Below are 26813 nucleotides of genomic sequence, written 5' to 3'. Positions count from 1 at the left end.
TTTTAATGCCACTAGGGCCAGCTTCAGAGTCACTGGACTTCTTTCGCACAAGATATCTGTCCATAGTGGCCTGTACCTCTCGTTCCTTTATCACTTCCCTAAAGTGTTTCACAACATTGTCAGTGTACAGGTTGCCAACACGGCTTGCAATAGCTGTGTGAGGGTGATTTTCATCCATGAAGGTTTGCACTTCAAGCCACTTTGCACAGATTTCCTTTATCTTTGTAGTAGGCAACTTCTTCAATTTCTCTCTCCCCTCCTCTGAACCAGTTTCCCCAGGTCTGGCCTCTTGCTCTTGAAGTTGATCTATCAGCTCATCAGTGGTTAGTTCTTCATTGTCCTCCTCCACCAACTCTTCCACATCCTCCCCACTAACCTCCAACCCCAAGGACTTTCCCAATGCCACAATGGATTCCTCAACTGGCATAATCCTCTCAGGGTTAGCCTCAAACTCTTCAAAATCCCTTTTGTCTACACATTCTGGCCACAGTTTCTTCCAAGCAGAGTTCAAGGTCCTCTTAGTCACTTCCTCCCAAGCCTTACCTATAAGGTTTACACAATTGAGGATATTAAAGTGATCTCTCCAAAACTCTCTTAGAGTCAGTTGAGTTTCTGAGGTCATTACAAAGCACCTTTCAAACAGAGCTTTTGTGTACAGTTTCTTGAAGTTGGAAATAACCTGCTGGTCCATGGGCTGTAGGAGAGGAGTGGTATTAGGAGGCAAAAACTTCACCTTAATGAAGCTCATGTCCCCATAAAGTCGCTCTGCCACGTCTGTAGGATGACCAGGGGCATTGTCTAACACCAGGAGGCACTTAAGTTCTAATTTCTTTTCAGTTAGGTAATCTTTCACATTGGGGGCAAATGCATGGTGTAACCAGTTATAGAAAAATTCCCTAGTGACCCATGCCTTACTGTTTGCCCTCCACAGCACACACAAATTATCCTTGAGGACATTCTTTTGCCTGAACGCTCTGGGAGTTTCAGAGTGATACACTAATAAAGGCTTCACTTTGCAATCACCAGTAGCATTGGCACACATGAGAAGAGTAAGCCTGTCTTTCATAGGCTTATGTCCTGGGAGTGCCTTTTCCTCCTGAGTAATGTAGGTCCTGCTTGGCATTTTCTTCCAGAACAGGCCTGTTTCATCACAATTAAACACTTGTTCAGGTTTCAGTCCTTCAGTTTCTATGTACTCCTTGAATTCCTGCACATATTTTTCAGCCGCTTTGTGGTCCGAACTGGCAGCCTCACCATGCCTTATCACACTATGGATGCCACTACGCTTCTTAAATCTCTCAAACCAACCTTTGCTGGCCTTAAATTCACTCACATCATCACTAGTTGCAGGCATTTTTTTAATTAAATCCTCATGCAACTTCCTAGCCTTTTCACATATGATCGCTTGAGAGACGCTATCTCCTGCTAGCTGTTTTTCATTTATCCACACCAATAAGAGTCTCTCAACATCTTCCATCACTTGCGATCTTTGTTTCGAAAACACAGTTAAACCTTTGGCAAGAACAGCTTCCTTGATTGTCTTTTTGGTGCATACAATAGTAGCGATGGTTGATTGGGGTTTCTTGTACAACTTGACTAGGTCGGCGATACGCACTCCACTTTCATACTTATCAATGATCTCTTTCTTCATTTCAATGGGAATTCTTACCCTTATTGGTGTACGGTTGGCACTAGAAGCTTTCTTGGGGCCCATGGTCACTTATTTTCCAGAAACAGCACCGAAAACACTGTAATAATACGAAATATTCCGAGTGTATGCTTGGATGTTACCGCGGAGGCTGGCTGGTAAACAATGGCACGGGCGGCACATGTGAGGCTGGCTGAGGGCGCACATTGGACGCGTCTCGGACGAAAATCGGTGAGCGGGTTTTTAATCGGTATGCGCGGCAAAAATTTTGCGATTAAAGTAAGCGGTATGCGAAATAATCGCTATGTGATGCCATCGTTATGCGGGGGTCCACTGTATATATATATAGTAGTATATATATATATAGTAGTATATATATATAGTAGTATATATATATATATAGTAGTATATATATATATATATAGTATATATGTATATATATATATATATATATATATATATATTTATATATTTATATATATATATATATATATATATATATATATATATATATATATATATATATATATATATATATATATATATATATATAATATATATATATTTTTTTTTTTTTCAACAAACCGGCCGTATCCCACCAAGGCAGGGTGGCCCAAAAAGAAAAACGAAAGTTTCTCTTTTTAAATTTAGTAATTTATACGGGAGAAGGGGTTACTAGCCCCTTGCTCCTGGCATTTTAGTCGCCTCTTACAACACGCATGGCTTACGGAGGAAGAATTCTGTTCCACTTCCCCATGGAGATAAGAGGAAATAAACAACAACAAGAACTAGAAAGAAAATAGAAGAAAACCCAGAGGGATGTGTATATATACATATATATGCTTGTACATGCATGTGTAGTGTGACCTAAGTGTAAGTAGAAGTAGCAAGACGTACCTGAAATCTTGCATGTTTATGAGACAGAAAAAAAAGGACACCAGCAATCCTACCATCATGTAAAACAATTACAGGCTTTCGTTTTACACTCACTTGGCAGGACGGTAGTACCTCCCTGGGCGGTTGCTGTCTACCAACCTACTACCTAGAAAATATATATTGATTGGTGGAATGATGAAGTAAAGGGTGTGATAAAAGAGAAAAAGGTAGCTTATGAGAGGTTTTTACAAAGCAGAAGTGTTATAAGAAGAGCAGAATATATGGAGAGTAAAAGAAAGGTAAAGAGAGTGGTGAGAGAGTGCAAAAGGAGAGCAGATGATAGAGTGGGAGAGGCACTGTCAAGAAATTTTAATGAAAATAAGAAAAAATTTTGGAGTGAGTTAAACAAGTTAAGAAAGCCAAGGGAAAATATGGATTTGTCAGTTAAAAACAGAGTAGGGGAGTTAGTAGATGGGGAGATGGAGGTATTAGGTAGATGGCGAGAATATTTTGAGGAACTTTTAAATGTTAAGGAAGAAACAGAGGCAGTAATTTCATGCACTGGTCAGGGAGGTATACCATCTTTTAGGAGTGAAGAAGAGCAGAATGTAAGTGTGGGGGAGGTACGTGAGGCATTACGTAAAATGAAAGGGGGTAAAGCAGCTGGTACTGATGGGATCATGACAGAAATGTTAAAAGCAGGGGGGGATATAGTGTTGGAGTGGTTGGTACTTTTGTTCAATAAATGTATGAAAGAGGGGAAGGTACCTAGGGATTGGCGGAGAGCATGTATAGTCCCTTTATATAAAGGGAAAGGGGACAAAAGAGATTGTAAAAATTATAGAGGAATAAGCTTACTGAGTATACCAGGAAAAGTGTACGGTAGGGTTATAATTGAAAGAATTAGAGGTAAGACAGAATGTAGGATTGCGGATGAGCAAGGAGGTTTCAGAGTGGGTAGGGGATGTGTAGATCAAGTGTTTACATTGAAGCATATATGTGAACAGTATTTAGATAAAGGTAGGGAAGTTTTTATTGCATTTATGGATTTAGAAAAGGCATATGATAGAGTGGATAGAGGAGCAATGTGGCAGATGTTGCAAGTATATGGAATAGGTGGTAAGTTATTAAATGCTGTAAAGAGTTTTTATGAAGATAGTGAGGCTCAGGTTAGGGTGTGTAGAAGAGAGGGAGACTATTTCCCGGTAAAAGTAGGTCTTAGACAGGGATGTGTAATGTCACCATGGTTGTTTAATATATTTATAGATGGGGTTGTTAAGGAAGTAAATGCTAGGGTGTTTGGGAGAGGGGTGGGATTAAATTATGGGGAATCAAATTCAAAATGGGAATTGACACAGTTACTTTTTGCTGATGATACTGTGCTTATGGGAGATTCTAAAGAAAAATTGCAAAGGTTAGTGGATGAGTTTGGGAGTGTGTGTAAAGGTAGAAAGTTGAAAGTGAACATAGAAAAGAGTAAGGTGATGAGGGTGTCAAATGATTTAGATAAAGAAAAATTGGATATCAAATTGGGGAGGAGGAGTATGGAAGAAGTGAATGTTTTCAGATACTTGGGAGTTGACGTGTCGGCGGATGGATTTATGAAGGATGAGGTTAATCATAGAATTGATGAGGGAAAAAAGGTGAGTGGTGCGTTGAGGTATATGTGGAGTCAAAAAATGTTATCTATGGAGGCAAAGAAGGGAATGTATGAAAGTATAGTAGTACCAACACTCTTATATGGGTGTGAAGCTTGGGTGGTAAATGCAGCAGCGAGGAGACGGTTGGAGGCAGTGGAGATGTCCTGTTTAAGGGCAATGTGTGGTGTAAATATTATGCAGAAAATTCGGAGTGTGGAAATTAGGAGAAGGTGTGGAGTTAATAAAAGTATTAGTCAGAGGGCAGAAGAGGGGTTGTTGAGGTGGTTTGGTCATTTAGAGAGAATGGATCAAAGTAGAATGACATGGAAAGCATATAAATCTATAGGGGAAGGAAGGCGGGGTAGGGGTCGTCCTCGAAAGGGTTGGAGAGAGGGGGTAAAGGAGGTTTTGTGGGTAAGGGGCTTGGACTTCCAGCAAGCGTGCGTGAGCGTGTTAGATAGGAGTGAATGGAGACGAATGGTACTTGGGACCTGACGATCTGTTGGAGTGTGAGCAGGGTAATATTTAGTGAAGGGATTCAGGGAAACCGGTTATTTTCATATAGTCGGACTTGAGTCCTGGAAATGGGAAGTACAATGCCTGCACTTTAAAGGAGGGGTTTTGGGATATTGGCAGTTTGGAGGGATATGTTTGTGTATCTTTATATGTGTATGCTTCTAGACTGTTGTATTCTGAGCACCTCTGCAAAAACAGTGATAATGTGCGAGTGTGGTGAAAGTGTTGAATGATGATGAAAGTATTTTCTTTTTGGGGATTTTCTTTCTTTTTTGGGTCACCCTGCCTCGGTGGGAGACGGCCGACTTGTTGAAAAAAAAAAAAAAAAAAAAAAAAATATATATATATATATATATATATATATATATATATATATATATATATATATATATATATATATATATATATATATATATATGTATTTTTGTGAATGTCTGGCCAATGTATTTTGTCTTTAAATAAAACATACCTGAAATATAGGGGGTGGTAGGAGAAAATTCTCAAACAGCTTCAGGGAGAACCTTGAGTTTTCCCTGAAGCAAGTTTATTCTTTTCTCTGAGGATGAGGGTCCCTATGACAGTTCTAGAGGTGGTACCTCCCTATATTTATATATATATATATGTATTTATATATATTTATATATATATATATATATATATTTATATTTATATATATATATAGGTAGTAGGTTGGTAGACAGCAACCACCCAGGGAAGTACTACCGTCCTGCCAGATGACTGTGAAACAAAAACCTGTAACTGTTTTGCATGATGGTAGGATTGCTGGTTTCTTTTTCTGTCTCATAAACACGCTAAGATAACAGGGATATCTTGCTACTCCTACTTACACTTTGGTCACACTTCACAGACACGCACATGCATATATATATATACATACATCTAGGTTTTTCTCCTTTTTCTAAATAGCTCTTGTTCTTTTTTATTTCTTCTATTGTCCATGGGGAAGTGGAAAAGAATCTTTCCTCCGTAAGCCATGCGTGTCGTATGAGGCGACTAAAATGCCGGGAGCAATGGGCTAGTAACCCCTTCTCCTGTATACAATTACTAAAAAAGAGAAGAAGAAAAACTTTATAAAACTGGGTTGCTTAAATGTGCGTGGATGTAGTGCGGATGACAAGAAACAGATGATTGCTGATGTTATGAATGAAAAGAAGTTGGATGTCCTGGCCCTAAGCGAAACAAAGCTGAAGGGGGTAGGAGAGTTTCAGTGGGGGGAAATAAATGGGATTAAATCTGGAGTATCTGAGAGAGTTAGAGCAAAGGAAGGGGTAGCAGTAATGTTAAATGATCAGTTATGGAAGGAGAAAAGAGAATATGAATGTGTAAATTCAAGAATTATGTGGATTAAAGTAAAGGTTGGATGCGAGAAGTGGGTCATAATAAGCGTGTATGCACCTGGAGAAGAGAGGAATGCAGAGGAGAGAGAGAGATTTTGGGAGATGTTAAGTGAATGTATAGGAGCCTTTGAACCAAGTGAGAGAGTAATTGTGGTAGGGGACTTGAATGCTAAAGTAGGAGAAACTTTTAGAGAGGGTGTGGTAGGTAAGTTTGGGGTGCCAGGTGTAAATGATAATGGGAGCCCTTTGATTGAACTTTGTATAGAAAGGGGTTTAGTTATAGGTAATACATATTTTAAGAAAAAGAGGATAAATAAGTATACACGATATGATGTAGGGCGAAATGACAGTAGTTTGTTGGATTATGTATTGGTAGATAAAAGACTGTTGAGTAGACTTCAGGATGTACATGTTTATAGAGGGGCCACAGATATATCAGATCACTTTCTAGTTGTAGCTACACTGAGAGTAAAAGGTAGATGGGATACAAGGAGAATAGAAGCATCAGGGAAGAGAGAGGTGAAGGTTTATAAACTAAAAGAGGAGGCAGTTAGGGTAAGATATAAACAGCTATTGGAGGATAGATGGGCTAATGAGAGCATAGGCAATGGGGTCGAAGAGGTATGGGGTAGGTTTAAAAATGTAGTGTTAGAGTGTTCAGCAGAAGTTTGTGGTTACAGGAAAGTGGGTGCAGGAGGGAAGAGGAGCGATTGGTGGAATGATGATGTAAAGAGAGTAGTAAGGGAGAAAAAGTTAGCATATGAGAAGTTTTTACAAAGTAGAAGTGATGCAAGGAGGGAAGAGTATATGGAGAAAAAGAGAGAAGTTAAGAGAGTGGTGAAGCAATGTAAAAAGAGAGCAAATGAGAGAGTGGGTGAGATGTTATCAACAAATTTTGTTGAAAATAAGAAAAAGTTTTGGAGTGAGATTAACAAGTTAAGAAAGCCTAGAGAACAAATGGATTTGTCAGTTAAAAATAGGAGAGGAGAGTTATTAAATGGAGAGTTAGAGGTATTGGGAAGATGGAAGGAATATTTTGAGGAATTGTTAAATGTTGATGAAGATAGGGAAGCTGTGATTTCGTGTATAGGGCAAGGAGGAATAACATCTTGTAGGAGTGAGGAAGAGCCAGTTGTGAGTGTGGGGGAAGTTCGTGAGGCAGTAGGTAAAATGAAAGGGGGTAAGGCAGCCGGGATTGATGGGATAAAGATAGAAATGTTAAAAGCAGGTGGGGATATAGTTTTGGAGTGGTTGGTGCAATTATTTAATAAATGTATGGAAGAGGGTAAGGTACCTAGGGATTGGCAGAGAGCATGCATAGTTCCTTTGTATAAAGGCAAAGGGGATAAAAGAGAGTGCAAAAATTATAGGGGGATAAGTCTGTTGAGTGTACCTGGTAAAGTGTATGGTAGAGTTATAATTGAAAGAATTAAGAGTAAGACGGAGAATAGGATAGCAGATGAACAAGGAGGCTTTAGGAAAGGTAGGGGGTGTGTGGACCAGGTGTTTACAGTGAAACATATAAGTGAACAGTATTTAGATAAGGCTAAAGAGGTCTTTGTGGCATTTATGGATTTGGAAAAGGCGTATGACAGGGTGGATAGGGGGGCAATGTGGCAGATGTTGCAAGTGTATGGTGTAGGAGGTAGGTTACTGAAAGCAGTGAAGAGTTTTTACGAGGATAGTGAGGCTCAAGTTAGAGTATGTAGGAAAGAGGGAAATTATTTCCCAGTAAAAGTAGGCCTTAGACAAGGATGTGTGATGTCACCGTGGTTGTTTAATATATTTATAGATGGGGTTGTAAGAGAAGTAAATGCGAGGGTCTTGGCAAGAGGCGTGGAGTTAAAAGATAAAGAATCACACACAAAGTGGGAGTTGTCACAGCTGCTCTTTGCTGATGACACTGTGCTCTTGGGAGATTCTGAAGAGAAGTTGCAGAGATTGGTGGATGAATTTGGTAGGGTGTGCAAAAGAAGAAAATTAAAGGTGAATACAGGAAAGAGTAAGGTTATGAGGATAACAAAAAGATTAGGTGATGAAAGATTGAATATCAGATTGGAGGGAGAGAGTATGGAGGAGGTGAACGTATTCAGATATTTGGGAGTGGACGTGTCAGCGGATGGGTCTATGAAAGATGAGGTGAATCATAGAATTGATGAGGGAAAAAGAGTGAGTGGTGCACTTAGGAGTCTGTGGAGACAAAGAACTTTGTCCTTGGAGGCAAAGAGGGGAATGTATGAGAGTATAGTTTTACCAACGCTCTTATATGGGTGTGAAGCGTGGGTGATGAATGTTGCAGCGAGGAGAAGGCTGGAGGCAGTGGAGATGTCATGTCTGAGGGCAATGTGTGGTGTGAATATAATGCAGAGAATTCGTAGTTTGGAAGTTAGGAGGAGGTGCGGGATTACCAAAACTGTTGTCCAGAGGGCTGAGGAAGGGTTGTTGAGGTGGTTCGGACATGTAGAGAGAATGGAGCGAAACAGAATGACTTCAAGAGTGTATCAGTCTGTAGTGGAAGGAAGGCAGGGTAGGGGTCGGCCTAGGAAGGGTTGGAGGGAGGGGGTAAAGGAGGTTTTGTGTGCGAGGGGCTTGGACTTCCAGCAGGCATGCGTGAGCGTGTTTGATAGGAGTGAATGGAGACAAATGGTTTTTAATACTTGACGTGCTGTTGGAGTGTGAGCAAAGTAACATTTATGAAGGGATTCAGGGAAACCGGCAGGCCGGACTTGAGTCCTGGAGATGGGAAGTACAGTGCCTGCACTCTGAAGGAGGGGTGTTAATGTTGCAGTTTAAAAACTGTAGTGTAAAGCACCCTTCTGGCAAGACAGTGATGGAGTGAATGATGGTGAAAGTTTTTCTTTTTCGGGCCACCCTGCCTTGGTGGGAATCGGCCGGTGTGATAATAAAAAATAAAAAAAAATATATATATATTTATATTTAGGTAGTAGGTTGGTAGACAGCAACCGCCCAGGGAGGTACTACTGTCCTGCCAAGTGAATGTAAAACTGAAGCCTGTAACTGTTTTACACGATGGTAGGATTGCTGGTGTCTTTTTTTTTTCTGTCTCATACACATGCAAGATTTCAGGTACGTCTTGCTACTTCTACTTACACTTAGGTCACACTACACATACATGTACAAGCATATATATACACACCCCTTTGGGTTTTCTTCTATTTTCTTTCTAGTTCTTCTTGTTTATTTCCTCTTACCTCCATGGGGAAGTGGAACAGAATTCTTCCTCCGTAAGCCATGCGTGTTGTAAGAGGCGACTAAAATGCCGGGAGCAAGGGGCTAGTAACCTCTTCTCCTGTATATATTACTAAATGCAAAAGGAGAAACTTTCGTTTTTCCTTTTGGGCCACCCCGCCTCGGTGGGATACAGCCGGTGTGTTGAAAGAAGAAAGTTAGTAGATGGGGAGAGGGAGGTATTAGGTAGATGGCGAGAATATTTTGAGGAACTTTTAAATGTTGAGGAAGAAAGGGAGGCGGTAATTTCATGCACTGGCCAGGGAGGTATACCATCTTTTAGGAGTGAAGAAAAGCAGAATGTAAGTGTGGTGGAGGTACGTGAGGCATTACGTAGAATGAAAGGGGGTAAAGCAGCTGGAACTGATGGGATCATGACAGAAATGTTAAAAGCAGGGGGGGATATAGTGTTGGAGTGGTTGGTACTTTTGTTTAATAAATGTATGAAAGAGGGGAAGGTACCTAGGGATTGGCAGAGAGCATGTATAGTCCCTTTATATAAAGGGAAAGGGGGACAAAAGAGATTGTAAAAATTATAGAGGAATAAGTTTATTGAGTATACCAGGAAAAGTATACGGTAGAGTTATAATTGAAAGAATTAGAGGTAAGACAGAATGTAGAATTGCGGATGAGCAAGGAGGCTTCAGAGTGGGTAGAGGATGTGTAGATCAAGTGTTTACATTGAAGCATATATGTGAACAGTATTTAGATAAAGGTAGGGAAGTTTTTATTGCATTTATGGATTTAGAAAAGGTATATGATAGAGTGGATAGAGGAGCAATGTGGCATATGTTGCAAGTATATGGAATAGGTGGTAAGTTACTAAATGCTGTAAAGAGCTTTTATGAGGATAGTGAGGCTCAGGTTAGGGTGTGTAGAAGAGAGGGAGAATACTTCCCGGTAAAAGTAGGTCTTAGACAGGGATGTGTAATGTCACCATGGTTGTTTAATATATTTATAGATGGGGTTGTAAAAGAAGTAAATGCTAGGGTGTTCGGGAGAGGGGTGGGATTAAATTATGGGGAATCAAATTCAAAATGGGAAATGACACAGTTACTTTTTGCTGATGATACTGTGCTTATGGGAGATTCTAAAGAAAAATTACAAAGGTTAGTGGATGAGTTTGAGAATGTGTGTAAAGGTAGAAAGTTGAAAGTGAACATAGAAAAGAGTAAGGTGATGAGGGTATCAAATGATTTAGATAAAGAAAAATTGGATATCAAATTGGGGAGGAGGAGTATGGAAGAAGTGAATGTTTTCAGATACTTGGGAGTTGACGTGTCGGCGGATGGATTTATGAAGGATGAGGTTAATCATAGAATTGATGAGGGAAAAAAGGTGAGTGGTGCGTTGAGGTATATGTGGAGTCAAAAAACGTTATCTATGGAGGCAAAGAAGGGAATGTATGAAAGTATAGTAGTACCAACACTCTTATATGGATGTGAAGCTTGGGTGGTAAATGCAGCAGCGAGGAGACGGTTGGAGGCAGTGGAGATGTCCTGTCTAAGGGCAATGTGTGGTGTAAATATTATGCAGAAAATTCGGAGTGTGGAAATTAGGAGAAGGTGTGGAGTTAATAAAAGCATTAGTCAGAGGGCAGAAGAGGGGTTGTTGAGGTGGTTTGGTCATTTAGAGAGAATGGATCAAAGTAGAATGACATGGAAAGCATATAAATCTATAGGGGAAGGAAAGAGGGGTAGGGGTCGTCCTCGAAAGGGTTGGAAAGAGGGGGTAAAGGAGGTTTTGTGGGTGAGGGGCTTGGACTTCCAGCAAGCGTGCGTGAGCGTGTTAGATAGGAGTGAATGGAGACGAATGATACTTGGGACCTGACGATCTGTTGGAGTGTGAGCAGGGTAATATTTAGTGAAGGGATTCAGGGAAACCGGTTATTTTCATATAGTCGGACTTGAGTCCTGGAAATGGGAAGTACAATGCCTGCACTTTAAAGGAGGGGTTTGGGATATTGGCAGTTTGGAGGGATATGTTGTGTATCTCTATACATATATGCTTCTAAACTGTTGTATTCTGAGCACCTCTGCAAAAGCAGTGATAATGTGTGAGTGTGGTGAAAGTGTTGAATGATGATGAAAGTATTTTCTTTTTGGGGATTTTCTTTCTTTTTTTTGGGTCACCCTGCCTCGGTGGGAGACGGCCGACTTGTTGAAAAAAAAAAAAAAAAAAAAAAAAAAAAAAAAAAATATATATATATATATATATATATATATATATATATATATATATATTTATAAAAAAAAAAAAAAAAAAAAATATATATATATATATATATATATATATATATATATATATATATATATATATATATATATATATAAATACATACATTATATGTATATATATATATGCATGCTTGTACACGCATGTGTAGTGTGACCTAAGCGTAAGTAGAAGTAGCAAGACGTACCTGAAATCTTGCATGTTTGAGGAAAAAAAAAAAAAAAAAAAGGCAATCCTACCATCATGTTTTACACTCACTTGGCAAAACAGTAGAACCTCCCTGGGTGGTGCTGTCTACCAACCTACTACCTAGGATGTGTATATATTCTTCTTTCAACAAACCGTCCATATCCCACCAAAGCAGGGTGGCCCAAAAAGCAAAGCAAGGGGTTACTAGCCCCTTGCTCCCAGATACTATTATAGTAAAAAACATTCACATTACAGCACATACATTACCAAGTACTTAAATAAAGTGTCAAATACTAATTCACAATTTTGGCATTCACTGAAATATTCATTTTATTACACATACTTTATTACACAAGACTGTACACATAGTACCATGATTAACGGTCTGATACTGGGCTGAAGAGGCACTGACCCCTAGAAATGTCCTTCAGCCATCCTTCTTCAAGTATGCATACCAATATACTTATAATTTCTGTATACTTTCCATTTTCCTGATTACTGTAAAGATAAAAGTACAGTGGTACCTCGGTATACGTCCTTAATCTGTTCCAGAACTTTGGACTTATACCAAACAGGATGTATACCAAACGAATTTTCCCATAAGAAATATAGGGAAAACGATTAATCCGTTTCCATGAAAAAAAGTTCTCTTGTTACTGGCATATTATACATTGATTGGGTTGTATAAAAAAATTTAAACTGCTTAATACTAAAAATTTTTTTTTTTTAACAAGTCGGCCATCTCCCACCGAGGCAGGGTGACCCAAAAAGAAAGAAAATCTGTTTAATACTAAAATACATACATAAATACAAAAGAATTAGATGAAATAAATACAAATTTAACCTCGCTTTACTTTGCTGAAAAAAGTTGAGTGCCTACTAGATTATTATTATTATTATAATCAAAAAGAAGTGCTAAGCCACAAGGGCTATACAGTGCTGCAGGGTAGGGAAGGAAGTGAGGGCATTGGGCGGCAGAAGGAGGGAGGGATGATCAGTAGGTTACAGAAAACAGCGGGGCAGGGGATAGTGCGGGGGTAGAGGGTAGCAAGAGATTGAGGTAGAAAGGGCTGAAGAGTGCCTACTAGAATAGTGCTGAGAAGGAAGGAGGAGGAAATGTTATTGTTTGGAAGGAGAGTCTCCTTCTCTTTTCTGTCTCTTTTCCCTATTTGGACCTGGTTGAAGCTCACCAGGTTTGACTTTTATTAAAATTCTGTCCAAAGAACTTTGCTTCTGCCTTCTCCTCAGGATGTTTCAGAAATGAGCCATTGTCTGGCCATTCCAGACAATGCTATTACGGTTTGTTTGGGCTTTGTTGGGGTGGTACTTCTCTGCAAAAGTTTTTGACGTCCATCCATTTAGCAAAGATTTCCTTGATTAATGAAGTAGGGGCTTCCTCTATCTCCTCTTCCTAGCCTGAAGAGAGTGCATTCATCTTAGACTTGTGCTCCTCCTTCTCAAGTTCCTGCAGCTCCTCAGTGGTCAGCTCTTCCCTGTGCCCCTCCACTAACTCCTCCACATCACCATCACTCACATCCAGACCCATGGACCTGCCCAGAGAGAAAATATCCTCCACTATACACACAGCCTCGAAGCCCTCAGAGTCCCTTTCAGCCACTGCTTCTGGCCACAAATTCCTCCAAGCAGAGTTCATTGTTCTGTACGAAACTTCCTGCCAGGCTTTGTCAATGAGAGTTATGCAATGGGCGTTTGTAAAGTGATCTTTCCAAAACTCTCTCAGGGTTAACTGTGTCAGAGGTCACTTCAAAGCACCTCTGGAATAGTGCTTTAGTGTAGAGTTTCTTGAAATTATTGATGACCTGCTGATCCATGGGCTGAATGAGAGGAGTCGTGTTAGGGGAAGAAACTTTACAGTGATGAAGTCAAATTCTGGCAGCACACAGTCCTGCAAGCTTGGAGGGTGAGCTGGAGGGTGTCCATTATGAGGAGGGCCTTCAGAGGCAGGTTTTTCTCCTCCAAATAACTTTTTACACTTAGCCCAAACACAACATTAAACCATTCGCTGAAATATTCTCTGGCTACCCAAGCTTTGCTGCTTGACTTCCACATCACAGGTAACTGAGTTTTCTGCACATTGTAAAGGTCCTCAGGTTTTCAGAGTGGTAGATCAGTAGAGGCTTCAGTTTGCAATCCCCACTTTCACTGGCACAGAGCAAGAGTGTTAACCTATCCTTCATTGGCTTGTGTCCTGGTAATGCCTTCTCCTCTTCTAGAATATAGGTCCTGTTAGGCATTTTCTTCCAAAACAGGCCTGTTTCATCACAATTAAAAACTTGTTGGGGAACAAAACCCTCAGCCTCCACAAATTCCCCAAACTCTGTAACAAAATCACTGGTGGCATCTTTATCATTTTGACCCATACAAGTTCTAGCACGCGAGTCACATTCCAAACAAAGGTCGTATACCAGCAAAAATTTTCGTCTGCAAACAGGAAGCATACCAAGCTGGACTTATTCCAATGCGGACATATACCAAGGTACCACTGTATCTTTTAAATTAAAGTTTATCACTATAAAATATTATTAAACCTGCAGTAATTATCCTGCTATGGGATTAGAATGGATAGTGACATAATTTATTCTGGTTTCAGTGGTAGGCTTGTAGTTCTTGGGATTCACAGGTAACTTCTCCAGCTCATCAAGAACTTCTAAGCCATCAATAACTCTGAAATATAAAAACAAATGAAAAAACATGAAAGTAGAAGCATTTTACTCAAATCTTCATATAATTAGGTTATAACATTAACCTATTGTACGATAAACAATAGTTTAAAATTACCTTAATTCAATACATATAATGTGACTTATTATTAGAGTATATCTATGGAAAGGACAAAGCTGGTAAAAATTATTCAGTGAAAGGTGATTGGGGTAGGGAAAAGAGGTAGTGTTGAGAGGACATAAGCAGAAAATACAAAGGGAGGTGGGGGGAAAGTTCACAGATGATGGATTAAATTGGTGTCAACTATCAAATCACAAAGTGGGACGTAATTAACCCTTTGACTGTTGCAAGCCCCTTTCTGAAACTGTCATTCTATGTCGCAAAATTTTTTGGAAAAAAAAAAAAAAACTTATGAAATGATAGAAAATCTTTTCCCAGTGGTAATGACACCAAACGTACGAAATTTGGTCGAAAACTCACGGAATTATGCTCCCGCGAAGTTAGCGGTCTCGGCAACATATACGCATTGGCGATTTTGCCGACTTTGAGCCCTGTTTTTAACCAGTTCCATTGAACCAGTTGACCAAACTCATAGCTATTTCTTTAGAACTCCATTTTTTCTATCAGTTGAGTATAAGAAACCACCCATTTACCAATTTAAACTACCCAATAACGTGGTCAGAAACTGGCAATTTGGCCAATTTTGCACAAATTAAAAAAGATGCCAATTTCAAAATGGGGTCCAGAATAAACAATGTAGACATTCTTGGCACTAAAATAACACATCCTCTATTCATTAGTTATGTCTCAAGCCCCCTCTTATATTACTATTGCTTTCTATTTTTATTTTTTATTCAAACAAAAAATACAAAATTTACTGTTATGCAGACTACTGCATTATTGTAAAAATGATATAAATAATATCAGTGCACTAGTGAAAGAATATTAGACTCCCCAGTTGATGTGTATTGGATGTGTGGTGTGATTTGCTTACTCCTGAACATTGGTAAAAATTGAATATTTCCGCTACTTTGAGCTCAATTTCAAGGTCGTTTTCATTGTGAAACTAATCAAAATCATCTCTATTTCTGTAATATGTTTTCCATTTGATCATGCGAGACCATGAAAACGAGAATACAACGATAAACACTATACGAAAATACACCTCAAAGTCGGCATTTTAATCCAAAAAAACGGTCAGATTTTTTTTTCTCATTATGCACTGCGTACTGCAGGATTTTTTTTTATGTGGTGCACACTGATCACACAGACCCATTCTCTCACATGTGGACCTACCAGCTTTCTCCTGCTTGATTTGAAGCCGCTAGAATTTACGTGTTTAAATACATCCGAAACAGTGGCGCGTAAGACATATATATACGACCCAAACAGTCAAAGGGTTAAAGGTTGGACTGTTCGATCACAATATGAATTTTGATCTTGGTATTGACAATAATAGTTACAGGACCATCTAGACTGTGAAGAGTTACCAGTTTAGAAATTAATCAAATATGTTTTCATAGTATGTACTATATACTTTTGCATACTCAAATACAGTGGAACCTCAACATTTGTATGTCCATATATTTGTACAACTCACTGAGGGAAGGGATGATGTGCCCATTGCACTAGTCAAGGAAATATGTGCTGAACTGCATGAAGTGCAGGAGTTTGCTGAAAAATACCATCCAGACAAAGCAGTGGCCATCCATCTCTAACATGTACAATGACAGTGTAATGTCTCAATTTAGACAAGTGTTAAAATGGAGCCTGAAACAAACCTCACTGGACAGGTTTATAGTGAGACAAAGAAGCAGTGAGCCAGAACAAGGTGTTAGTGGTGAAAAAGAGACAAAAAGAGAAACAACACCAGAGGGACAATTGCCTGACATATTAACAGAGTGACTCCTTCCAAGCAGTAACATACCCCCCCCCTCCCCTCCTCTCCTCCACCTCCTGTTTCCAGTATGGCATTAGCTCTCCTCTGACACGTAAGAGGCAGTTAAATTTTAATTTACTGTAGTATTTCAGTTAAAGTTTCTTTTAGTATTCATTTTTACAGTTTTATGTAGTAGTTAGTACATTTTTAATAAATTATTATATTGTCATTTGGGGTCTGGAAGTGATTAATTCTATTTACATTATTCTTTATGGGAAAAACTGCCTTGGTTGTCATCCATTTTGGTTGTCGAAACGACATCTGGAACAAATTAAATTCGACAACCAAGGTTCCACCGTACGATTTTATTCATGCAAATATTATTACACAAGTTTAAATAAACAGTACAGTGGTCCCTCGATTTTCGTAATTAATCCGTTCCTGGAGCTGCTACTATAAATGAAATTTACGATTTGCTAATCAATTTTCCCCATAAGAAATAATGTAAATACAATTAATCCGTTCCTGACACCCAGAAGTATTAAAACAAAAAATTTTTTTACATGAAATATACATGTAGTACATAAACAATACAATGGGAAATGATAAATGAAACATTAACAGCATAACACTTACCTTTATTGGAGACTCTTCTTAGTGTATGGGAGACTGGAGGAGGAGAGAGAGTGGATTGTTTATAGTTTGGAAGGGGAATCCCCTTCCAGCAACACCTCAGGTACCAATTGCTTTTCTGGGGTTGCTTGTCTTCTCTGTTTCTTAATGCCACTAGGACCACCTTGAGAGTCACTGGAGTCCTGTCTCGCAAAATAACTGTGGAGAGAGCTCTGTTTCTGGCGTCTCTTTAACACTTCCCTAAAATGGCCCAAGACTTTGTCACTGTACATGTTGCCAATATGGCTTGCAACAACCTTGTTAGGGTGATGTTTCTCCATAAAGCTTTCCATCTTACCCCACATAGTAAAAATCTCTTTAATTTCTGAAGAAGGCACCTTCTTCCATCTCTCTTCCTCCTCTGCAGCAAGATTCTGAGCTGCGATGTGTTGCTCTTCCTGCTGAAGCTCTTGCAGCTCCTCAGTGGTGAGCTCTTCGTTGTGGTCTTCCACCAATTCTTCCACATCCTCCAAACTCACATCCAACCCCATGAAACTCCCCAGTGCCACAATTGATTTTACAACAGACATAGGCTCATCAGGGTCAGTCCCAAACCCTTCAAAATCCCTCTTGTCGACACACTGCCTAACAGTGGCAGCTTCATGTGAGCATGCGAAACAGAACGAACAATGACTGGCAATTTATGTGTGCATCCAAGATGTACTATTATTATGTATATAGTACTATAATTATTGATATTAAGCCAAACTGCATTTAATTTCGTAATTTGCCACATTTTAATTATCTGGCCACAATTTTCTCCAGGCAGAGTTCAAAGTCCTGGTAGTCACTCCCTCCCAAGCCATACCTATAAGGGTTATGCAATGGAGGATGCTGAAGTGTTCTCTCTAAAATTCCCTTAGGGTCAAGTGAGTGTCTGTGGTCATTGTCAAGCACCTGTGAAACATTGCTTTTGTGTAGAGTTTTTTAAAGTTTGCAATGACCTGCTGGTCCATGGGCTGGAGGAGAGGAGTGGTATTCAGGGGCAAGAACTTTACTGTGATGAACCCAAACTCCTCGAAAATTAGGTCATCCAAGTTTGGAGGATGAGCAGGTGCATTGTCCATTACTAGCAGGCACTTGAGATCCAATTTCTTTTCCAGGAGATACTCCTTCACACTAGGGCCAAACACTTCATTGAACCACTCGACGAAAATTTCCCTCATGACCCATGCCTTACTATTAGATTTCCAAAACACACACAATTTACTCTTCATAACATTGTTTTTCCTGAACACTCTGGGATTTTCAGAATGGTACACTAGTAATGGCTTCACTTTGAATTTCCCACTAGCATTAGCACAGAACATTAGCATCAGCCTGTCTTTCATATGCTTGTGTCCTGGCATTGCCTTTTCCTCTTGTGTAATGAAGGTCCTTTTTGGCATTTTCTTCCAAAAGAGGCCTGTTTCATCACAATTGAACACTTGTTCAGGTTTCAGTCCTTCAGCCTCTATGTACTCCTGGAATTCATGCACACATTTTTCAGCCACCTTGTGGTCCGAACTGGCAGCCTCACCATGCCTTATCACACTGTGTATGCCAGTACGGTTCTTAAATCTCTCAAACCAACCTTTGCTGGCCTTAAATTCACTCACATCACCACTATTTGCAGGCAATTTCTTTACCAAATCGTCATGCAACTGCCTAGCCTTTTCACAAATAATCGAAGTCATAAGAGTATCTCCTGCTAATTGTTTCTCATTTATCCACACCAATGATAACTTCTCAACCTCTTCGAGTACTGGTGATCTCATTTTTGTCAGCATAGTTACCCCCTTTGCAACAACAGCATCCTTGATTTCCTTTTTCTTGGCCTCTATGGAACATAAGGTTGTGTAGGGTTTCTTATACATACATCCTGGACAGTTCGGCCACACTTGTACTACTTTCATATTGTTCAATGATGGTTTTCTTAAATTCAATCGTATTTCTCACCTTCTTTACCACAGGCTTGGCACTAGGAGCTTTCTTTGGAGCCATGGTAGCTTATTTAGTACTTGCAAGCATTAAAATAAATGGAATATTATGAAATATTTCGCTGGAGGGGACCTTCGCTCACTGGTAAACAATGCCAGACTGGCTGCCGTCACGGCTCACTCCGTGGGTACGCGTCCCAGATAAATTACGACTCGCGAGTCAACTTACGAAAAGCGAGTCCATGTTTATATGAAAATAACCCTATGATTGGCGAAGTTTACGATTGCCGGAACTACGAAAAGCGAGGGACCACTGTATTTTCACTTACAATGTTTTATAATTAGTTTTTTTGGGGGGTCTGGAGCAGATAAATACAATTTACATTATTTCTTATGGAAAAAATTTATTCAACATTCGTACAACTCACTATTCAAACAGCCTCCTGAAATGGATTAAGTTCGAATATCAAGGTACCACAGTGTGTGTAATGGCATACCTAGATGCTGTTATTAAATATTCATGATTAAGAAGAAGAATCGGTATATATTCCTTACACTAAATACATTTATAGCTGAAAGTACCTCATAAGTCACATTTAACCCGTAAACGGTCCAAACGTATATATACGTTCACTACCCTCGCCTAACGAACACATCGCATAACGTTAAATCCGCCTAGCGATACATTTTAACGCAAAAATTTTGCCTCGGCTAGCGCTAAAAAACTCACTCAAAGCGATTCATTTGAGACGTGTCCAAGTGTGGCCTGAGCGCACCTCACTTGTCCCGTGGGTGCCAGTGTTTACAAGCCAGCCACCGCGGTCGCATCCAAACATACAATCGGAACATTTCATATTATCACAGTGTTTCTAGTGATTACACCTTCAAAATAAGTCACCATGGGCCCCAAGAAAGCTTCTACTGCCAACCCTACAGCAAAAAGGGTGAGAGTTACTATGGATATGAAGAAAGAGATCATTGCTAAGTATGAAAGTGGAGTGTGTGTCTCCGAGCTGGCCAGGTTGTACACAAAACCCCAATCAACCATCGGCTACTATTGTGGCCAAGAAAACGGCAATCAAGGAAGCTGTTCTTGCCAAAGGTGCAACTTTGTTTTCGAAACAGAGATCGCAAGTGATAGAAGATGTTGAGAGACTGTTATTGGTGTGGATAAACGAAAAACAGATAGCAGGAGATAGCATCTCTCAAGCGATCATATGTGAAAAGGCTAGGAAGTTGCATGATGATTTAATTAGAAAAATGCCTGCAACTAGTGGTGATCTGAGTGAATTTAAGGCCAGCAAAGGTTGGTTTGAGAGATTTAAGAATCGTAGTGGCATACATAGTGTGATAAAGCATGGTGAGGCTGCCAGTTCAGACCAAAAAGCAGCTGAAAAATATGTGAAGGAATTCAAGGAGTACATAGACAGTGAAGAATTGAAACCTGAACAAGTGTTTAATTGTGACGAAACAGGCCTGTTTTGGAAGAAAATGCCAAGCAGGACCTACATTACTCAGGAGGAAAAGGCACTCCCAGGACATAAGCCTATGAAAGACAGGCTTACTCTGTTGATGTGTGCTATTGCTAGTGGTGATTGCAAAGTGAAGCCTTTATTGGTGTATCACTCTGAAACTCCCAGAGTGTTCAGGAAAAACAATGTCCTCAAGGCCAGAGGCCTACTGGTAATTTCCCTTATGCATGGCGGGAGGATGTTGAACACTCTTGGGCCCCAGACACCTAGTGTTTTCTCTTAGTATACCAATGGCGCCCCTACTTTTCATTGGGGGCATTTTGCACTGCCTGGTCAGTCTTTTACTCACTCTTGATCAAGTCATGGCAATTTTCAGGAACATTGTTATTTTTTTTTTTTGACACATCGGTCGTTTCCCACCGAGGCAGGGTGACATTTTAAATATTTACTACAAACAGATTCAAAGCTAAGGAATTGGTTTTCTAGGTTTCATTTGGGAAGTATTGAGATGGTTCATTTTCATATTTTGCATGTGTCAATAAATGTTATAAATCATCATTGACCCATAAATGGTCTAAACATATATACAGTGGACCCCCGCTTAACCCTTTCAGGGTCCGTCCCGTAGATCTACGGCTTTACGTTCAGGGTCCAAACCGTAGATCTACGCCATGAGCTCAGCTCACTCTGATAAACTGTGAGTGGTACATTTGGGCCTAGATATGAGAGAATACATCTATGTGGTATGTGTGCACCACATAAAACAGATCCTGCAGCACACTGTGTATAATGAGAGAAAAAAAATGAAATCATGATTTTTCGATTAAAACAGCAACTTTGCAGTGTTTTTTCGTATGTTTTTTATAGTTGTATTTGCGATTTCTTGGTCTCATTTGATAGAATGGAAGACATATTACAGAAATAGAGATGATTTTGATTGGTTTTAGCATTGGAAATGGCTTGAAACTGAGCTCAAAGTAGCGGAAATGTTAAATTTTTGCCGATATTCAAGAGTAAACAAACGACCTCACACGTCTAATACACATCAGCTGGTGGGTCTAATATACATTCACAAATATGGTGATGATATTTATACAATTATTACAGTATTGCATAACAGTAAATCTTCTATTTTTTGGTGTGAATAAAAATTCATTATGTGAATAAAAAATCAAAATGGAATTTATTTGTAAAGCCTCAAAACATAACTAATGAACAGAGGAAATGTTAGTTTAGTGCCAGGAATGCCTACATTGTTCATTCTGGACCCTATTTTGAAATTGGAATATTTTGAACTTTGTGTTAAATTGGCCAAATTAACAATTTCCGATCACTTTATTTTGTAGTTGAAACAGTTGACTTGGCGATTTCTTGTGCTCAATCGATAGAATAGAAGTAATACTAGTGAAATAGCTAAGAATTTGGTTGATTGTAATAATGTAATTGGCCTAAAATAGGAGTCAAAGTCGGCAAAATCGCCGATTCGTAAATATCGCTGACACATCAAAATTCGCAAGAGCATAATTTCGTCAATTTTCCACCAAATTTCGTACTTTTTGTTTTATTACCTTCACAAAAAGATTCTCTACGATTTCATAAGAAAAAATAACAAATTTTTTTTTTTTAAATTCTTGGACACTGGTGCGTGACTCCAGATTTGGGCCTTGGACCCTGAAAGGGTTAAAGATCACCTCCCAATGCGACCAATTATGTAAGTGTATTTATGTAAGTGCGTTTGTACGTGTATGTTTGGGGGTCTGAAATGGACTGATCTACTTCACAATATTCCTTATGGGAACAAATTCGGTCAGTACTGGCACCTGAACATACTTCTGGAATGAAAAAATATCGTTAACCGGGGGCCCACTGTATATATATACAGTGGAACCTCAAATATCGAACTTAATCCGTTCCAGGAGTTAGTTCTAAATTCCAAAAATGTGAAAAGCGAAGCAATATTTCTCATAAGAAATAATGGAAATACAGTGGACCCCCGCATAACGATCACCTCCAAATGCGACCAATTATGTAAGTGTATTTATGTAAGTGCGTTTGTACGTGTATGTTTGGGGGTCTGAAATGGACTAATCTACTTCACAATATTCCTTATGGGAACAAATTCGGTCAGTACTGGCACCTGAACATACTTCTGGAGTGAAAAAATATCGTTAACCGGGGGTCCACTGTATAATTAATCCGTTCCAGGTCTTAACACTCAGTGTGCACTGTATTAAAAAAATCTGGGATCACTTAATACTTTGTGGGAGCACCAGTCAGAAAAATGCTGACATTCTTTGAAGAGAGTGAGCTCAGAGTTCTAAATTGGCCTGGACACTCTCTTAACCTCAACCCAATTCAGAATTAATGAGTTATAACTAAACGCAGGATCGCAAAACAGGACAGTTCAATTATGGAGAAGCTAACTGCTGCTGTTATTAGGACCTAGTACTACTTTGATAAAGAACTTCCCAAAATGTATTCAACATTGGTCAATTTTATGCCAAAGCATGTAGCAATGCTTATACGTAAAAGTAAAGGGTAGTCATATCTCTTATCAAATCAATTATTAGTCATATCACTGCAATATATTTTTCAAATAAACATTAATTTTCCAAATAAATGTCCTATTTCATCACTGTCCCAATTAATATGCATACTACTGTATGTCTGAGAAACTGAAAATACCATATAGATAATATAAATACATAAAATTTAAAACTTACTTTCCAAAAACTGTATATTTGAGATCAAGGTGTGGTTGTGGACAATATGAGATGAAGAACTGTGAGCCATTAGTGTTGGGTCCACTGTTAGCCATGGACACGGTGCCTCGAGAAGAATGCTGCAAGCAAACCCAGTGACTAAAACCACAACATTAGATTAAATAACAAGCAAACCCAGTGACTAAAACCATAACATTAGAGTAAATAACATGTCAATAATCTTTTTTTTTTTTTTTCAACAAGTCGGTCGTCTCCCACCGAGGCAGGGTGACCCAAAAAAAAAGAAAGAAAACCCCCAAAAAGAAAATACTTTCATCATTCAACACTTTCACCACACTCGCACATTATCACTGTTTTTGCAGAGGTGCTCAGAATACAACAGTTTAGAAGCATACACATATAAAGATACACAACATATCCCTCCAAACTGCCAATATCCCAAACCCCGCCTTTAAAGTGCAGGCATTGCACTTCCCATTTCCAGGACTCAAGTCCGACTATATGAAAATAACCGGTTTCCCTGAATCCTTTCACTAAATATTACCCTGCTCACACTCCAACAGATCGTCAGGTCCCAAGTACCATTCGTCTCCATTCACTCCTATCTAACATGCTCACGCACGCTTGCTGGAAGTCTAAGCCCCTTGCCCACAAAACCTCCTTTACCCCCTCTCTCCAACCCTTTCGAGGACGACCCCTACCCCGCCTTCCTTCCCCTATAGATTTATATGCTTTCCATGTCATTCTACTTTGATCCATTCTCTCTAAATGACCAAACCACCTCAACAACCCCTCTTCAGCCCTCTGACTAATACTTTTATTAACTCCACACCTTCTAATTTCCACACTCCGAATTTTCTGCATAATATTTACACCACACATTGCCCTTAGACAGGACATCTCCACTGCCTCCAACTGCCTCCTCGCTGCTGCATTCACAACCCAAACTTCACACCCATATAAGTGTTGGTACTACTATACTTTCATACATTCCCTTCTTTGCCTCCATAGATAACGTTTTTTGTCTCCACATATACCTCAACGCACCACTCACCTTTTTTCCCTCATCAATTTTATGATTAACCTCATCCTTCATAAATCCATCTGCCGACACGTCAACGCCCAAGTATCTGAAAACATTCACTTCTTCCATAATCCTCCTCCCCAATTTGATATCCAATTTTTCTTTATCTAAATCATTTGATACCCTCATCACCTTACTCTTTTCTAGGTTCACTTTCAACTTTCTACCTTTACACACTCTCCCAAACTCACCCACTAACCTTTGCACAGTATCATCAGCAAAAAGCAACTGTGTCAATTCCCATTTTGTATTTAACCCTTAAACTGTCCAAGCAGATCTACGCTCACGTGCGTAGGGCTCCAAAAGTAGATCTACGTTTTTTTTTACATATTTTCAAACATAACAAGAAAAAAAAAAAACAGATCAAAGTTTTTTACATGTTTTCAAATGTAAAAAAAAAAAAGATCTACTTTTTTTTACATACTTTCAAATGTTGAAAAAACGTAGATCTACGTTTGGACAGTTTAAGGGTTAATTACCCATAATTTAATCCCACCCCTCTCCTGAACATCCTAGCACTTACATCTTTTACAACCCCATCTATAAATATAATAAACAACCATGATGACATTACACATCCCTGTCTAAGACCTACTTTTACCGGGAAGTATTCTCCCACTCTTCTACACACCCTAATCTGAGCCTCACTATCCTCATAAAAACTCTTTACAGCATTTAGTAACTTACCACCTATTCCATATACTTGCAACATCTGCCACATTGCTCCCCTATCCACTCTATCATATGCCTTTTCTAAATCCATAAATGCAATAAAAACTTCCCTACCTTTATCTAAATACTGTTCACATATATGCTTCAATGTAAACACTTGATCTACACATCCCCTACCCACTCTGAAACCTCCTTGCTCATCCGCAATCCTACATTCTGTCTTACCTCTAATTCTTTTAATTATAACCCTACTGTACACTTTTCCTGGTATACTCAGTAAACTTATTCCTCTATAATTTTAACAATCTCTTTTGTCCCCCTTCCCTTTACATAAAGGGACTATACATGCTTTCTGCCTATCCCTAGGTACCTTCTTCTCTTTCATACATTTATTAAACAAAAATACCAACCACTCCAACACTATATCCCCCTTGCTTTTAACATTTCTGTCATGATCCCATCAGTTCCAGCTGCTTTACCCCCTTTCATTCTACGTAATGTCTCACGCACCTCCCCCACACTCACATCCTGTTCTTCACTCCTAAAAGATGGTATACCTCCCTGGCCAGTGCATGAAATTACCGCCTCCCTTTCTTCGTCGACATTTAAAAGTTCCTCAAAATATTCTCGCCATCTACCCAAAACCTCCATCTCCCCATCTACTAACTCCCCTACTCTGTTTTTAACTGACAAATCCATTCGTTCTCTAGGCTTTCTTAACTTAACTCACTCCAAAATTTTTTCTTATTTTCATTAAAATTTCTTGACAGTGCCTCTCCCACTCTATCATCTGCTCTCCTTTTGCTCTCTCTCACCACTCTCTTCACCTTTCTTTTGCTCTCCATATACTCTACTCTTCTTATAACACTTCTGCTTTGAAAAAACCTCTCATAAGCTAACTTTTTCTCTTTTATCACACCCTTTACTTCATCATTCCACCAATCACTCCTCTTTCCTCCTGCACCCACCCTCCTATAACCACAAACTTCTACCCCACATTCTAATACTGCAATTTTAAAACTATTCCAATCCTCTTCAACCCCCCCCCCACTACTCATACTTGCACCAGCCCACCTTTCTGCCAATAGTTGCTTATAGAAGTATATACCATACCACGGGCGGGATTGAACCCGCGGTCAGAGAGTCTCAAAAATCCAGACAGTCGCATTAGCCACTGGACCAGCTAGCCACAATAAGATTCGTACAACTAGATATATTTCTACACCATAGGAAGGTTAGCATAGGCACCACTGTGACCACAAATGCAAGTTTTTACAGACGAATCTCCAGCTAGTGTGGCCGTGATGAACTCTATTTCAAGTCCCCCTCAATGCCATCAACATGACTCATGAAATCGTAATGACATGGTTGCAAACAAACCATACCATGGGCGGGATTGAACCCGCGGTCAGAGAGTCTCAAAACTCCAGACCGTCGCGTTAGCTGGAGTTCATCACGGCCACGCTAGCTGGAGATTCGTCTGTAAAAACTTGCATTTGTGGTCACAGTGGTGCCTATGCTAACCTTCCTATGGTGTAGAAATATACCTAGTTGGACGAATCTTACTGTGGCTAGCTGGTCCAGTGGTTAACGCGAAGGTCTGGAGTTTTGAGACTCTCTGACCGCGGGGTTCAATCCCGCCCGTGGTATGGTTTGTTTGCAATCGTGTCATTACGATTTCGTGAGTCATGAAGTATATCATATAAAAATACACAATATATCCCTCCAAACTGCCAATATCTCAAACCCCTCCTAATTATTGTAATAATAAACTAAATAAATTACTTTAATTTGTCAAGTCGCACAGCTTCTTTTATAATTTTTTTTTATGCAATCCACATACATATATATAATAGCCAATTTTGCTGGCTTTAATTTTCATAATAAATATTCAGGAACAATATGTTCCTAATCTAGGGTCCCAAAGTGAGTTGGAGAGCTGAGACTGTGGGCATTGAAAGAGGGACATTGTTTGCAACCTCATTGTTCTTAAAGTTCC

The 26813-nt window shown here is 39.4% G+C and overlaps 1 protein-coding gene across 16 annotated transcripts in view; it reads right to left on the bottom strand.

Annotated features, from left to right (window-relative positions):
- Positions 1 to 12039: 12039 nt before the first annotated feature.
- Positions 12040 to 26813, bottom strand: part of LOC128692117 (peptidyl-prolyl cis-trans isomerase-like 3) — a 29584-nt gene continuing 14810 nt past the window's right edge. For all 16 annotated transcript variants that reach the window (XM_070085046.1, XM_070085052.1, XM_070085054.1 and 13 more), the window contains exons 5-6: positions 23059 to 23177; positions 12040 to 14396 (exon numbers count right to left, since the gene is read on the bottom strand). In XM_070085046.1, coding sequence (XP_069941147.1) covers positions 14270 to 14396; positions 23059 to 23177 — 246 coding nt within the window. In that variant the 3' untranslated portion in view covers positions 12040 to 14269. The remainder of the gene's footprint in view (positions 14397 to 23058; positions 23178 to 26813) is intronic.

This window comes from Cherax quadricarinatus, chromosome 15, assembly GCF_038502225.1.
Source record: "Cherax quadricarinatus isolate ZL_2023a chromosome 15, ASM3850222v1, whole genome shotgun sequence".
Taxonomy (NCBI): domain Eukaryota; kingdom Metazoa; phylum Arthropoda; class Malacostraca; order Decapoda; family Parastacidae; genus Cherax; species Cherax quadricarinatus.
This window is presented reverse-complemented; position numbering and strand designations above follow the sequence as displayed.